Source organism: Cupressus sempervirens, chromosome 6, assembly GCF_028749045.1.
Source record: "Cupressus sempervirens isolate cs-2001-9-10 chromosome 6, ASM2874904v1, whole genome shotgun sequence".
NCBI classification, from domain to species: Eukaryota; Viridiplantae; Streptophyta; class Pinopsida; order Cupressales; family Cupressaceae; genus Cupressus; species Cupressus sempervirens.
The window spans coordinates 710087627-710104366 of record NC_143123.1 but is presented as its reverse complement, the minus strand read 5'-3'; the positions used below and the strand labels follow the sequence as shown (position 1 = coordinate 710104366).

General features: G+C 36.3%; 1 protein-coding gene across 1 annotated transcript; it reads right to left on the bottom strand.

The window, feature by feature from the left end:
* Positions 1 to 1469: 1469 nt before the first annotated feature.
* On the bottom strand, positions 1470 to 16380 carry LOC149554257 (protein yippee-like At4g27745). The gene is made up of 2 exons (XM_089789467.1): positions 16106 to 16380; positions 1470 to 2070 (listed from the first exon to the last, which is right to left on the bottom strand). The coding sequence occupies exons 1-2, from the start codon at positions 16199 to 16201 to the stop codon at positions 1843 to 1845; spliced, it is 324 nt and encodes a 107-aa protein (XP_089645593.1). The 5' UTR covers positions 16202 to 16380; the 3' UTR covers positions 1470 to 1842.
* Positions 16381 to 16740: the final 360 nt, after the last annotated feature.

Genomic DNA, 16740 nt, shown 5'->3' with positions numbered 1-16740 from the left:
CATTATACCTCTAAAATGAGCTTATACCTATTCTAAAAAATAGTTGTTATTGAAATAGCCATTTCTATTCCTAATATGCATTCCTATTCTCCATTCCTATTAACTATTATATGACAAAAATTCAGTACATTACAGCCATGAGAAAAATATACCCCACTTGGATGACTTTCCTTGCATATGCTAGCAGAGTTCCATTAGATCTAAGCCATGTTCTTGGCGAAGATTTTAAGGATTGTTGTAGACGAATGAGACAAAACGTATTACGGACCAAGTGTCACATTTAATTGGAGAAATGCATTACTAAAAACTTCTTGTAGGGGTACAAATCTTCAGACGTGTTCGTAAACGATCTAATTTTAGTCAAAATCTTGTATTAGTAATGAAAAGTAAGCATCTTTGTATACAAATAGAGAAAATTGGAGTTTGACCGCCCAAATTGAGACCAGCATCATCTATTTGATTGCAAACAATTTCACGTTTCAAACATCCGTCTTTTCAGGAATTTGCACTGAGCAGTTGTTTTCAAGCAACCAAATTTGATGGCAGAATTCTGGTATACCTGAGGAAGATTTCATACAACGGTTGCCTTTTGAATTGAAAAGTGTGTTTGTTTAAGCAGAACAAAGACTTAAAAGGGTTTAAATTTGCATAGCTTAGTCTTCTAATTTGCCATTTCGGTTTTGGGGCTGTAGCTTGTGTTTGTAAAAGCATTTTAGCGCGTGTTTCATATTGGAGCATAAATCTGTGGCCATTGATCCGTAGAAGTATATTTTGTTTTGGTTTGGTCTAAAAAGTTTGTGTACGTGTGTTAAAGAAGTTTAGTCAGATGAGTTTGCAACACAACATTAAAAAAAAAATTGTTCTTACATAGCAACGAAAATAATTATGTATATTAACAGTCCTGGTATTTCATTACCATAAGCAACACAACACTTAGAGAGTTTCCTAAATTATTTAATGCAAAAATTGTCAATATTGTTTGATTATATCATTATAGCAAGAAATAACTTGTTAATTTTATGCTCAGTTGTAAAACTGTGATTTTCTATTTTCAATCAAGCTATTGTATATTTTGCTGTGTAATCTGTGCATAGTGATCAGCCTCTGAAAATTGAAGATTCCAACTGACAAACTGAAATTGTCAATTCTGGATACTTGTTAAGAAATTGTGCGATAACTGAAGTCTTGCAAGCTATTGGTAAAAGTTTTGCATAAAATTCTTGTTGGGTACATTACATCAAATACCTAAAGCAGCCCTACTCATTTGAAATTTTAGTTTTATTTAATTTTCATGATCAATTTTAACTATATTATTTTAGTTAATTTGAGGTTAACTGATTGGATTTATTTAATTAGTTTAAATAATTGTGTAAGGCATTTTAGTTTTTAACATTTTCGCTGAACCTAAATGAAACGAACATACATTGTAATTGTCAGAATCAAGCACTGTATAAATGGACAGCCCCACATATAATTTACATTTTGATTTATTTCAGCGCTCTTGACAAATAAATTACAAATTCAAAGAGCTTATTTTGGCAATATACCAAAAACCCATGTAACCCAATTCTCCAGCAATTCTTTACAGCCCACAATTCACAGTACCAATTGATATTCACCAGAGCTCAATCACATAACATCCATGAACATTTCCACTTTTTACATAATGATTCCAACCCGAGCAGGTAACAAATCAGCCTTAATAACTAAAGATTGATTCTGAACACCTTAGGGAAGAACCAAGAAGCCAACTCAAACTTTATAAATGAGGATCCTATTGAACCCTGAAAACTTAATGCAGTGGTAATGCTTGCAAGTATCAGTCAGTCATCATGGTGAGCATTACCAGTTTTCTTTCATGATCTTTGCTTTTTCAAGAATATACTTGCCTTCTTTATACTTTTGCGATTCCTCGTAAGCTCTCTCGTATTTCCAACCAAGCACTTCCCGGCATTGGAAACAAGATATATCAGCTACAGTATGCAAGCCTGTCATGAGTTGCCTGTCTTCCTTAGGTCCCGTCGTAACATTCACAACATGCCCAAACAAATATGCTCTCCCATTTCTTCCCTGCAGTTAAATAATGCTTGTTTTAGCAAAAGCATGATCAGTGTTTCCCAACAACTTTTCCTTTTACACCAACTCAATTGGATAAATTAGATGGATCTAAAGTTGAAAGTTCTATAAATTGCATCCTCCAGATATCTTGGAGGTAACATTACTGTCAAGAACAACTTAAATAATTGACATTAAGGAAATGGTGCGTTAATTAAGTTGTAGCATTATTATGGCAGCCAGCAGGGTTCAAAATGGTTGAGGCTAGTGGGCATGTAGTCTCCGTGCCTCTCCCGTACCACCATGTTTGCACACTTTTAACTATATTTCTGCTGGAAATAAGGCCCCTCCATCGTTTGTGCTCTTACACACTGGACTGGCATATGCTGAGGTTTGCCAATCAAAAATAAACTGAAGTATTTATTTAATGAAGTTACATTATGTGTGTAGCATCATTTGTTGATATGATTCACAAGAATTACAAATAGCAATTATTCAGAAACAATCCCAAAAGATTAATCCAAAATAACAATAAGCAGCCATATTGCAAAAACAAAAACAAAATAGGAAAATTTTCAAAAGAAAACAAGGATTATATTTTTATTAGAAATTGAATAGATTAAAATCACAATTAATTGTATTGTATTACACTTTTGATTGAACATATTGGCAATACCCCAGATAATATATTAACAGTCAAAAGTTGTCAACCACAAATGGGAATTTCAACGAGTACAATCATTCATAAAAGATGTATTACACTTTTGATTGAACATATTGGCAATACCCCAGATAATATATTAACAGTCAAAAGTTGTCGACCACAAATGGGAATTTCAACGAGTACAATCATTCATAAAAGATTCTGAGAAAGAAGCCAGCTCTCAATCTTTAGATGTAAATAAACCCTACAAAGGAAATCAACCATCCCAGCAGAGATTAAAATAGGGCAAACTTAGTACATCAATTTAAGTAAGAAAAAGCCTATAAATCAAAGAGCGTAGATATAATGGGTAAAACGGACAATTAATTGAAGTCTAATGAGTAGAAACAATCTTGTGTCATTTTCAAGTTCATGGCCAAGTGATCTAGGCCCTAAATTCAAAATCATAAAAAAATGTTTAAAAAATTAAAAATTAAATTGAGATGTATTTAACATGAAAACTAAAAGTTATTGTACTGGAAAGTGCATTCCTCCGGACCTTCAAACTATCAAGTTAACATAACCTGTCACCTTTGAGCCATAGATTCCTGATATACAGATTTATGGCTTTTGGCCAGTGGCATTCAGTTCACGCAGATGCTGAATCGGTTCTCTGGACTCTGGTTCAACCCCAACTAGGTAATAGGTGTTTGAACTTTAATCACTATTCTTAATAGAAGCTACCGTATCTGCATATAGTCCTCAACTTAGGTAACATATTTTCGAAGTTCTGTATCAATTTGAAATCTACTAAAAGATAGATATTACTAGATTCCATCCTATTTAAACAAAAACAATTCTGGAAAACTAAAAAAGTTCAATAAAAGCTTTGATGAATTTAGTTTCACTTTGGTATATGCATTTTTGCATGTGTTTTGGTGGTAGCTACATTTCCAATGTGCATGCCTCTCCAGCTGCCCCTCTGACTCAAACCTTTCTGTGAGATAAGAAGTTCTCTTTGATGACCTACTCTGTTCTTTGTTAAAATGCTGTGCATGCATTCGGGCATCTCTTAGTTCACAGAACCTACTTCTTTCCTCACCACAGTTGTTAATGCACCACAAAACTGTTAAGGAAATTTCTACCCTCCCAGAGAACAGTGATTGTACATGGATGCGGCGGCTAGATATGATCTGTTTACTGATGCCTGACTTTAGGTAAAATATTACTGTCTGCTGTCCTAGTAAAATCTATTCACAATATCAAAATTAAATTTTTTCTTCAATACAACAAAATCAGAAACACACCCATAGTCCAGTGGCTAATGAGGTTCACGAAAATCTATACCATGTTATCAACCTTTTATGTGAAACCTTATATAAGTAGCTAAGGGGTCAGCAAGATCATGCACTTATCCACGGTGCATAAAGTCTTTTTTCCAACATATGACAACAGCTATAACATGGAAATCAAACAGCTCAAAGCTACAGAGGAAGACAGGCCTTGCCTCCTAAAGGATACCCTATTCCATGAAACAGACCTGTATTCATGGGCAGAACAGATACCTTTTAAATATTGCATTGTTGGCCTCACTTGTCTGCAAAAAACAATTTCAACTTCCTGTGCTCAGTTCAGTCTTTCTGTGCGAACACTTGATCTAGTGTGACACTAGTCATGTGGCTTCCAGACACACCAGCAGGGTGCATACAACATTAACTTGCCAAATATGGGAAAATGGCACAGTTCAAAAGTGGCCCTTGGTCTTCTGGTGAAGTTGAATGGCTCACAAAGAGCCCACCAGAGATCAAGTCTTGTTGAGTGCAAGGCTCCGACATCATAAGGGATGAGGCCAGGATCGTGCCCCGGATGATTTTGACAGCGTGGACGCCCCAGTCCTTGGCTCTAAGCTGAAGAGGTTTCTGGCACTAGTGGGCCCGTATGGGGTCCCTAAAAAGTCTATGCGGCAGCCTTTGCTGGTTGGTAGCTTGCAGGCTTCATGCCTCGCAGCGCTGAACCCTCCATCAAAAAAAAATAAGTCTCTGCATTGCTGTTGACTCACATAAAGGCCTCCCTACTTTGACAGTGTAACAAGTCTGTGATCATCAAAAGTTAATGGGCATAACCTTTGGTTCCTCAGGATGCCAAAGTACAACAGGGGAATTCATCTAGAGACTGTCCAAAAAGGAGGAATAGAAGACACAAAAAAAACATGTAAACAAGATATCTCAAAAAAGGAAGAGTGAAAATAAAAGAGGCAAACCAAAGAAGTAACTATAATTGAAGGAAAGATTGAGGGTTTCAAGCAAGGAAAAAAGGCAATAATATGATCTGATCAAACTCCTAAATTTGAAAATTTCTATATTTGACTGCGTCACCAAACTCCTTCCAATCATAGGGTGTGTACATTATGAACTCACAAATTAATGTGTACTGAATGAGGTAACTCTTGGTGGTCTAATGAAAACATATTGGACTTCTCACACGTCTCCAGTATGAAAGTAAAACAAGGATGATCAAACCTTGACTAGAAAGTAAAATGAGCTAGAAGTTTCAATTTAGAGGATGACCCTGAAGGGTCTCAGCACAAGGAATGAGTTTAAAATTTTAAATAATATCTCACTGCTAAAGAAAGACTTGTATCAGTTTTTGTAAAGAAAACAAGAAGACCAATAAGACATTCATCGCTTGAAAACATGAAGACGAGCTCCTACTTCCAGAGGCAGAAGCAACTCTAGGTTTTCAACATTTTCAAAGTAAAAATATCAGAGCATGCTTTTTGAGAGCTCTATCCTATATTGTTCTATAAACCTAGGAGTTCTGATTTGTACTTTTCTTGCCTTATGAGTAATGGATTATCAGAAGGAACTTACAAGAGAGTCCATCCGTTTAGCAACACGAAAATTTACGATAGAACTAATGAGGAGATATCCTTCTAAAAGTAACAGCAGGAGCCCAAGCAACCTTCATGATTAAAGTCATATCCGTCAAGTGTCAAGCATGAGTGTTGTATTTGATTGAAGAGATATATGTCAAGTGTCAAGAATGACTGTTGTCTTTGATTGAAGAGATATATGTCAAGTGTCAACAATGACTCTTGTATTACAAATCCAACCATACCAACATAGGCCCAACAGACACTAAATATACCATAGAAGATTCCATCTAGCCAGGGACCAACACAAACATTTGTTGGCTTCACTCAGAAAAAACACAAGTTATAACTTAAAACCTGGCTTTCTACTGCACAAATCAATGGCATAAGATATGATAAAACTGGCTACTCAATCCTCTCATTCCTTATCCCCCAAATCAATGTCTCTTCAAAGTTAAAATTTATGCTGCACTTCTACCATTCAAATCAGTCTTGAATATTAAGTATAAATTACTTTGTGTTTGCCAAGGGGGAAATAAAAAATCTAAATTTATTTTTAACACCATTGCAGTGTAGTCACAAAAATTAATGCTTCAAGTTAAAGCTAACTCCCCTGTACCATGTTTGTGAGTATAATTGTTTTTAATATTAGCAGTCAAAGATCTAAGGGGTCTCTAATTTTTCTTGCATAGGGTTTTTACCTCCCAAAGGTCAACCCAGCTTCCACATTTGACATTATTTCTCTCCATTGGATGATTCTTCTTACTTTCCTTCAGTCGGGCTTTTATTTGTCATTTGACTTTATTCTATTGAGATTTGGTACTTCTTTTAAGATCCCATAAAAAGGGTTGATGGTCATATAATTTAATCAAACTTTTCAAAAAAAACACATCATGTGAAAGGGAGAATTTCGGGCAGACAGTTAAAAATTCAATCATTATGAGTTGCTTAATGATGTGTTTTATTCCATGTTGTATATTTGTTGTTGGGAGGGTGGCAAAAGCAAGAGAGAGTAATAAAAGATAAAGTTTGATACCCTAAGTTTGCATAAAATAATCAGTCCTTTGGTCATTGAATAATGTCCGTCTCCCAGATTTGATAAATTACATGGAAATATGTAGTTTTATTTTCTTCTATCCTGTTCTGCTATCACTATTGTAATACAAATAAACAAGTGGATGTGGTGCTGCTATTATTTCCCAAACAATTCAAAGCTCATTTGACAGAATTATTGTATTGTGCATTAGCTCTGTTAAAAAATAAAATAGCTTGAGATTTAGAACTATTAATTCATAATATTGGACTAAATGATGCTTAAGACCCTCCCTACTTGAAATGATTTTACGTAGCCCAAACAAACCACAAGTTCGATGCACCTTTAAGAAATGAACATTATAAATGCAATGTGTTATTGCTATCAGGATTTAACTGTGTAGTTTTTGAGTCAATGCAGTTTTAAATGTTTAGATTGACTTAAGATTAGCAAAGTGGAAGCTTTATTTAATGGTTCTTCTTATTGTGTTCAGAAACATTGATGCAAAACCGTTTTTACATGGCTAATTCCAGAAGCACTTTACTCATCTCTGTGGATTCTGGGAAAAGCATGTCTTTCTATAGATCTTCTGATTGATCAGAATAATTGTTTTGTATTGGTCTTATAGTCCAGATCAGCAAGAACTCACTAGACATTTTGTGGAAGTCCAACTAGCCTTTTACTTTTCTCTCTCTTTCGTTTAGATATAATGCACATGAATTTAATAATATTTAGACGCTATAATATTCAGAAAAAAAATTAGCTTTATATATATTCCCACTCTTCTCAAATACTACAACCTCTCAAATACTTCTCCCATTTCAGATTGAAACTAGGTCATCATAAGGGATGTTGAAGGCTTCAAACTTCTCTCAGATACTACTCCCATTTTAGAAATTGAGCTTCTGTTGCAATATGTTAACTTTTATGCATCCTCTTTACTTTGGAAGCATATTATTAGAAATAGAGCTTCTGTTGAAATACGTTAACCTTCTTTCCTCAGTAAGTATGCTCTTTATTTTGGAGGCATATTAACCGCTTATTCCTTAGCATAGTAACTATCCCTGCCAGATTTTTCTAATTACACCCTCACAATTGCCATAGATTAATAGCGATCACACAGGTTTCAAAGTCAATGGCCACATTTGGCACCAAGCTTTGCAATTCATATTCTTCTCTAAATTACTCGATATATGCACCCATTAAAAAATCGGTTGGAGTACAAAAGAGGCATAGGGTGGATACAGCTATTCAGATATGACTATGGCTGGGAATCAGGATGATGCAGGCAGACTAATCTTGTGTGGTTGTAATTTTTCTTCATTTCCGTGAAGGCAAACTCTTGAGATAAAAATCTAAGAAAGGAAGACAACAAGATCATGCCAAACCTAACTGAAGAAAGCCCCTACCTCTTATAAAAAATCCTCATTAGCCTTATTCTTCACTCCAAATTTCATTTATACCGACAAACCTCTTATTAAAATTCTTAAGGGTCCTATTCTCTATTCCAGCTTTAAATTTAAGTTATACATACATACCTCATTTTAAAAGTTCTTTGGGGCAATATTCTTCACTTCCACCTCAATTTTCAGTTATATTTGCATATGAGATGTACTATAATGTGTATTTTTTATATTTGATGACTTTTTTTTCTGTGAACAAATACACAATCCTCTCCCAACAGTACCATACGTAAGTTGAATGCTTCTTGTATCCATACTGGATACTATATCTTTGATCATCCAATTAAGTTCTAGATGTTTCCATTAAACAAAAGATTATAAAAGATTATTGTTCATAATTTGTCATGGGAAGCAAAACAAATAAAAGTTCTAAATTCTAAATAGCCATAATATTTGGAATGACTGTAAATATATTCTGTATGTGGAAATCAGTACTATAAAAATTGTAGTATACACCTAGATTTGTGTGTTATATGCCTCTTTGTGTTCAATTCTCAAGGAGCACGTTTTTATGATTTCTAGTAACATTTTAGAAATTCATCTTAAGATACAACCCCAAAGAATATATGCATCTCTTACATTGAACGGTCGACACCTTAATAGCTATCTAACTTTGAGCCAGCTCACAGAAGCCACTAATTCTGTATCACAAAGGCCACTAATTCTGAAATACCTAGGGTCTTTTCCTCTAGGGAACAAGCCGACCAAAGTGAGACCCATAATCAACTGTGATATTTGTTTCAATCAAATACTTTAGCCTTTCAATTATTTCTGTTCCATGTTTAGGATAATCCAAATTTGCTAAAACCTGCAAAGATAAAATAACCTTTTTTGAATCTCTGTGTGGGAAACCTCATTTGATTAGTAGAGGATATTCATTTAGTAGTTACATGTACACATCAAATGACTATCTCTACTAACAAATTTGAGACATTGCTGTAACCACCCCAGGTTACAAAACAACCTCTGTGCTTGTCAATTTGGTGTACCTTATAACATTCAATGAATTGCATAATGACTAGGAAAATATATAACAGAAACAACTTTTAGAACCTGTGAGGAACTCATAACAGCTAGTTTTGCTATCACTGTGCAAGATGCAAAATGAATGAAAACTAGTCTAAAACTGAAACTGGTGTTTCCACAGAGAAATACAACCATGTTAACCAAATATTTTTAGAAAATTCAGACAAAACCTTATCTTGGAAGGGAACAAGTGTTGAGCTAAGAGAAAATACAGAAATGAAAAATAAAATCTAAACTCTATCAGACAGAAAATAAAGTGCAAAAGTTAACACCAAGATTTATAGTGGTTCATCCAGAATGTCTGGACTAAGTCCACTCTTCACGCAGGACAATATCACTTATTCAGATTAATTCACAGTACAATGCAATCAGCAGCTATCAGATTGTTTTTACACATATCCATATTCTTCATTCTCAGTGTAAGGCGAAAAGGCAGGGAAGAGGAAGAGACAGCAATGATTGGACTGCACTTGTCAGAGCTATTACATATTCTCTATTCCTCAACTCATACAATCTCTGACTTGAAGTCCAATCATTATTGTACAGAGATATCCCCTATTTGGAATGCTTGTGGCTATGTCATGACAATGCCGAGACAAGCTCTACAAAATTCAAACTTCTCTCAAGATACAACCTTTATTAACACATCAACCAGATTAACCTTTGTATCAATCTTCTCTAACTATAGTCTTCCCTCTTCAAGAACATGATGAATGGAGTGAAATCTCGTTTCTATATGCTTTGTGCGACTGTGGAAAGCTGAATTTTTAGCCAAGTGAATGTCACTCCTACTATCATAAAATAGAGTGAAGTGGGATTATTTATACCCCAACTCTCCAAGCAATCGTTGTAACCATATCAGCTCTTTAGCCCGCTCAGTTAGAGCAATGTATTCAGCCTCCATAGAGGAAAGAGCAACAACTTGTTGCTTACGAGAAGTCCAGCTAATCGCTGCCCTAGTAAAAGTAAACACATAGCCTTTAGTAGACCGCCTTTTGTCTAAATCTCTAGCCATATCAGAATCAACATAACCATAAATATGAGGAGCCTTTCTAGTAAAACATAAAACATGAGAAGCGGTGCCTCTCAAATACCAAAGAATCCATTGAACTGCTTGCCAATGAGGTTTTCCTAGATTACTCATAAAACCACTCACAACTCCCACTACATAAGCAATATCCAAACGTGTGCTAACCATTGCATACATTAAACTCCCAACTGCTGAAGAATAAGAAACACTATCCATCTCCTGTTTTTCTTCCATAGTTGAAGGACACATCTTATAAGATAAATGAAAACGATCAGCCAATGGAGTAGCAACTAATTTTGCATTTGACATATTGAACTTCTCTAGAACTTTTAAAATGTATTTTTTTTGAGATAATCTAATTTCACGTTTATGTCTATCTCGGATTATGTCCATCCCAAGAATCCTCTTCGCTGCCCCTAAATCTTTCATGGAAAAATGAAGAGCCAACATAAAGTACAAGAATCACAAACTCACCAGTTGGAAGCCTCTTGTAATAAGCACACAGGTCCAATTCGTAGTGAGTAATATTTTGTTGAGTCATGAAGTTATTGAATTTCAAGTACCATTGTCACAAAGCTTGCTTCAGCCTGTACAAACTCCTCTTTAACCTGCAACATAAATGCTCTTGCCCATGTTTAGCAAAGCCTTCAAACTGCTCCATATGTAACTCCTCTTGAATCTCACCATGTAAGAATGTTGTTTTCACATCAAGTTGCTCAAGCTCAAGATCCCAAGCTGCTGTTATGCCCAAAACCAAGCGAATTGTTTGCATTTTTACCATTAGAGAGAAAATCTCATTAAAATCAACACCCTATTGTTGAGCAAAACCCTTCACCACTAATCTAACCTTGCATCTTTTGTGTCCTCCAGCTTCCTCTTTTATCCAGTATACCCATTTGTTTTTCAAAGCTTTACGATTTGGAGGAAGAGGAAACAAATCCCATGTCTGATTGGCATGTAAAGACTCCACTTCATCTTTCATGACATCCATCCATTGCACCAAATTAACATCAATGCAAGCAAATGTTTGAGTTTCTACCTGATCAAAACATAAAGAAAAAAGTAATTCATAATCATCAACTCTCCTGGGAGATTTGCGTTCTCTGGTAGATCTTCAGAGGTGTGTATTTTGTTCATTTATTGGACAGGGTGCTTCATTCATGCTCTCTATGTTTCCAGCAGAGGAATTATTCCCACTATCGAGTTCAATGTCTTGATTTTAAATGTGAGAACTGCTTTGGACATTACTAGTCCCCTATTCTGTAGCTTGATATCGATTTGAGTGTGTTGGGTCATCCAAGTCCAAGTGTTGTGGATTCCGAATGTGTGGCAGAGAGGAAACTGCTGACTGTGGTTGAAATGAATCCATGTGCTTGGGTGTGAATTGATCTCCCAGCATAGGAGCACAAGTGTAGGTTTGGAAGTGTTGCATGGGCACACCACTTTGTTGTCCAGTCAACGTGGGAGTTGGGACAATGTATGCAAGGGATTCTCCCAACGATCAGTTTGTGAGAGCAGAAGATGGATGTACTTGTGAAGTGTGCACTGTGTATCCAGGCAGCGTGGAGGGTGTATACTGCAGGATATGAACATGGGAATGACCATTGTGCTCCAAAGGTAAATTACTACTCGGCATAGAAGGAGCGTGAATATGGTTGTGGGAGGCCTGAATGGGACTAAGTATGGTTGGTTAGTGTGGTCAAACGAAGAGAGCGGCACATCACAGCTGGCCTGTGGTGGAGTAGAAATGGTAGGCACAAAGAATGAAGGTTGTGCGGAAAGATCACTGCACAACGTGGAGGTACCAAGGGTAGTAAATTGGGAATATTGAGTATTGACTGCAGGGTGAGTTTCAAGTGGTGTTTGGAACAGAGTATAATGCTCTGTGGGAACCCCATGGGGTGACAAAGATGAAGCCACAGACCCATGTGGAGGCTGCGATGAATCAAGACCAGTAGTTGGGGTATCTACTGTGCGTGTATTAGCAAGGAGAGGCAACGCTGGTATTGTGCAAGGTGCAGATTTTGTATAAGTGGGGAGCCCAAGTTGTTGTGAAGCCCAAGTTGTTGTGAAGACATAATAGTAGTAATAGGATTAAATGTGACTTGAGAAGTCTTCTTAGTAAACTCTCCATTATCAAATAAATCAAACTGTATATAATCAATAGGAGAAATGTTTTAAGCATTTACACCTGAGAAAGATTTCTCATTGAAAATATCCCAACTGCAATCAGATCCCACAATCAAAACCCGAATTGATCTTCACCATACCCTAGAAATACACATCGTTTGGATTTAAAATCCAATTTCGTTCTTTACTCTCTTGGAATGTGAACGTAAGCATCACAACCAAACACTCATATGTGATTAAATGAAATCCTTATACCAGTCAATCTCTCTTCCGGAATGTCGAAATCAAGTCGAGATGACGGAATGCGATTAGTTAAATAGACAACAGTATTGCACAACTTTGCACAAAATTTCTTCCCCAAACCAGCATTTGATAGCATACACCAAGCTCTTTCCAAGATAGTTTGATTCAACTTCTCAGCTGCACCATTTCCTTGAGGTGTATACGGGACTGTTTTAATACGTCTAATGCCATAATCTACACAAAATCTATCTAACTCCAAAGAGCAAAACTCACCACCATTATCGGTTAATAGGCATTTAATTTTCTTGCCAATCTGATTTTCAACCATAGCCTTAAAAACTTTTAAATTTCGAAAACAATTTTGATTTTTTATTCAACATGTAAATCCAAACTTTACAAAAGGAAAGGAAAGGAAAGGAAAGGAGGTTTTATAGTCCACGACACTGCCATAGTTTTTGGGTTTACGCATGGTGACAGTGATATGGGACTACCTCGTACTCTTTTTCGAGAGGCGCTTGGCGCTACAAACGAGGCGTACATACCCTACCCCCCAGTGAGATTTGAACTTGTGACCTCTCTTTCAAGAGTACAAGTTTTCCACCACTAGGCCAACTCGGGCTGTAACAAAATAATTTGCACCACCAATTGAAGTTACCTTTGTAGGACCGAAAACATCGGAATGCACCAGCTCTAATGGAGAAGATTTCTTCTCATGACCCGTCCTTACAAAGCTTGTTCTATTTTGTTTGTCATGAAGGCAATGTTCGCATAGCTCCAAATCGAGTGATTTAAGACCCGGAAGCTGGTCTCTTGGAAGCATTACTTCAAGCCCCTTTTTGCTCATATGACCAAGCCTCTTATGCCAAAGTTCAAAATTACTATCTACAACCACCATGGTTGCTCCCAATTCACCATTGCACCCTAAAATATATGGACTTCCTGATTTATTTCCTTTAGCCAAAACTAATTGACCTTTTGAGACTTTCCAAGAATCAAGATCAAAATTAACATTGCAGCCTTGTGTATACAACTGACTCACAAAAATCAGATTACGCTCAAGTGTAGGAACATGCCTAACATCTTTCAAAAGCCACTTACTTCCATTTTTCAGCGACAATAAAATATCCCCTTTGCCGACAATGTCACATTCTTTTTATCCCCAAGAAAAACTTTACCAAACATACCTTCACTATAATTTGTGAAAGCACTCCAATATGGAGTAGCATGAAAGGATGCACCGGAATCAAGAACCCACGAACTTGCATTCGTGTCATCAGCTGCAAGTACCAAAACTCCATCATCTTTAACAGCTGCAGTATGTACACCATCATTCATCACTTTATTTTGAGCCTTCTTGTAATTCCAACATTGCTTCTTTATGTGGCCTGGTTTACCACAAAACCAGCATGTGCCATTTTTGTCCCTTGATCTTGAATGATGAAACGATCTCCCTCTTTCATTGTTGTTATTTTTGCCTCATTCCCGACTTCTACCTCGATTGCTTGTGCTCACAGCTGGGAGAGCATCGCAGGAGTAAGATTCTTGGTTCTTCCTTCACATGTCTCTTCTAAGAAGTGTGGTTGCAATTTCATCGAATTTCAGCTTATTCTTGGCTGCTGCTGAAGTGCTCACAGCCATTACTACCCCTTCTCAGCTGTTCGGAAGTAAAAGGGCTATTATTTCATCATCTAAAGGTATACCAACTGAAATCAATTGAGTAACTAATGTATTGAACTCATTTAGATGATTTGACATCACTCCCCCTTCTTTCATTTTTAGATTGTATAGCTTCTTTATTATAAAAACTTTATTTGATGCTGAAGGTATCTTATATAACGAAGATAATTTCTCAACCAGCTCTCTCGTTATCCTCTCCTCAAAAATTAAACAAGACATTGCTTGAGAGTGCGACAAAGATTGTCGCCCTTGCTTTCAAAACCATTTTGTCCCTCCTCATCCAACATAGAACCTTTGCCCTTTTCTTTACCAAGCAATGCAGGTTGCCAATCCTGCTTGATAAGCAATGACTCAATCTGCACTTTCCATAGCCCAAAATTCTGCCCAGCAATTTTTTTGATTTTCCATTTATTTCCCTTGTCCATGGCACTAGTAAATATAAATCAATTTCTAGAAACAAACCAAGCTTAACGAGCTCTGATACCAATTGTTGAGCTAAAAGAAAATACAGAAATGAAAAATAAAAACTAAACTCTACCAGACAGAAAATGAAGTACAAAAGCTTACTTCAAGATTTATAGTGGTTCATCCAGAATGTCTGGACTATGTCCACTCTTCAAGCAGGGCAATGTCTCTTATTCAAATTAGTTCACAGTACAATGCAATCAGCAGCTATCAGATTGTTTTTACACATATCCATATTCTTCATTCTCAGTGGAAGACCAAAAGGCAGGGAGAGGAAGAGACGGCAATGATTGGACCGCACCTATCAGAGCCATTACATAGTCTCTATTCCTTAACCATTACAACAAGTACTGATTTTCTTGTGATTGTTCTCACATCTAAAAGGAAAAGTAGAAAGTAAATAATGAATAAAAATAAAGCCAAATAAAAACCTTAATTACAAATAAAATCTTAAAAAAGAACAAAATGCTAGGAACTACACATTTGAGAAAACTCAACAAATTGCCAGCGATTGAAGAAAGCATACACAAATCAAAACACAACTGAAGGGCGCAAATAATCATAAACTATTGGAAGAATGTTGTTTGAAACAAACTAGGCAGCAAAATAGATAGTTGGCCCTTGTGATGACCTAGTTTCAATCCCGGCCAAACATGCTCCCTGTGCTAAATAGCTATAGTAATGTAGGCTACAGCTGGACAAAGCTAGGGACAAGTCCCAGACAAATTCAGAAGACTAGAAACCCTTCGGGTGTAGCCCGTTAGCTTAACAGGGACCTAAGCTTGATACTGCATTCCCCTCCTTAGAGAAGCTCAACATTTATCATATCCCAACTAAATGCTAAATAGAACAGAATCGATCAAACCCCCATGGGAACCTGCAAATAAATCCACTGCATCTTAAGGAAAGTACAGTTTTCTATAATCTTAATATGGAAACCCGTCATCCAATCAAATAGAATCGGAAGAAAATTTTCTACACTAGCACTCAGCGATTCAAATTTCTATATGTTTGTTTGTTTATGTCCATGATCCCTATCCCACATTCATGGTCCAGAGTCCAGACTCTAAAAATTGGGCATAAGCATATAAACACTTTTAAGCACATAATTCTTTTGATTGCAGACACGAAAAGACGCTTTAGGGTACGAGAAAAAATTGCCCACATAAAAGACCTTTGATCTATGTCTATTATTTTCTTCTAAACCATACAAATTAGTAAAATAACTTCTGTAAATATTCTTCTACGAATAGGAGAGGGAAAATGCTCTGTGGATGTCCTTTCAAGGAAGAACATTAATTAAAAGCCAGCACAATCATAGGTATTCTTCTAGGCAATCAAAATAATCAAAATACTTCCTCGTGTGGATCTTTTATACAAAAAAAATAATAATAATGATTAATTTTTTCTGTTTTTTTTCCTCTCCTATGCATCTATTAAGAGACAAATCAAATTTTGCTTCTTGGACCTGAAAAGCTTTGGAGATAATATCATCGTGCTCAGCAATATGGCACCTGCAATTGCAGCAACTGTAAATACGGGGACCCAATATCACCTCTCCCATTCCCTTTCCAACATCAACTTACTAGGCTTCTGCTACTCTTCTTACAACTCCCTGCCTCGGATTACAGCTATAATGATCATAAAACAAGCCCGAATTTCTTCAAGTTGCTGAGTTAGTCGAAGACGGCAAAGCATCTCGCTTGGGGTCTCATTCAAGAAATTAAATAATAAATTGTGACTCGGTGGATTTGTCAACATGGAGTAAGATCAAAATTATTGTTTACTGTTTATGAAAAGGAATTGTGGAGGATTGTGTGTATTGTAATTCGTGACGTGTGCTTGGGGTAGGCTATACTCTGCAATTTAACTCTTCGAGGGTCAAATAATAGTCGGCCTGGTTTGTAGGCCACTTTGGGTTTCTTCTTCCGGTTTTGGGTTTGTGCTTTTCTCAAGTTTGTTTTGTTTTATCGACTTTAGGTTGGGTACATGTAATGTTATTTTGTTTTGTTTCTTCAATGTTCTTTGCAGTTTGTGTTGTTTGGGAGGGAGGAAATTTTGCAATGGAAACATCAAATTTTAATTTCTTTTAATTGATATCTT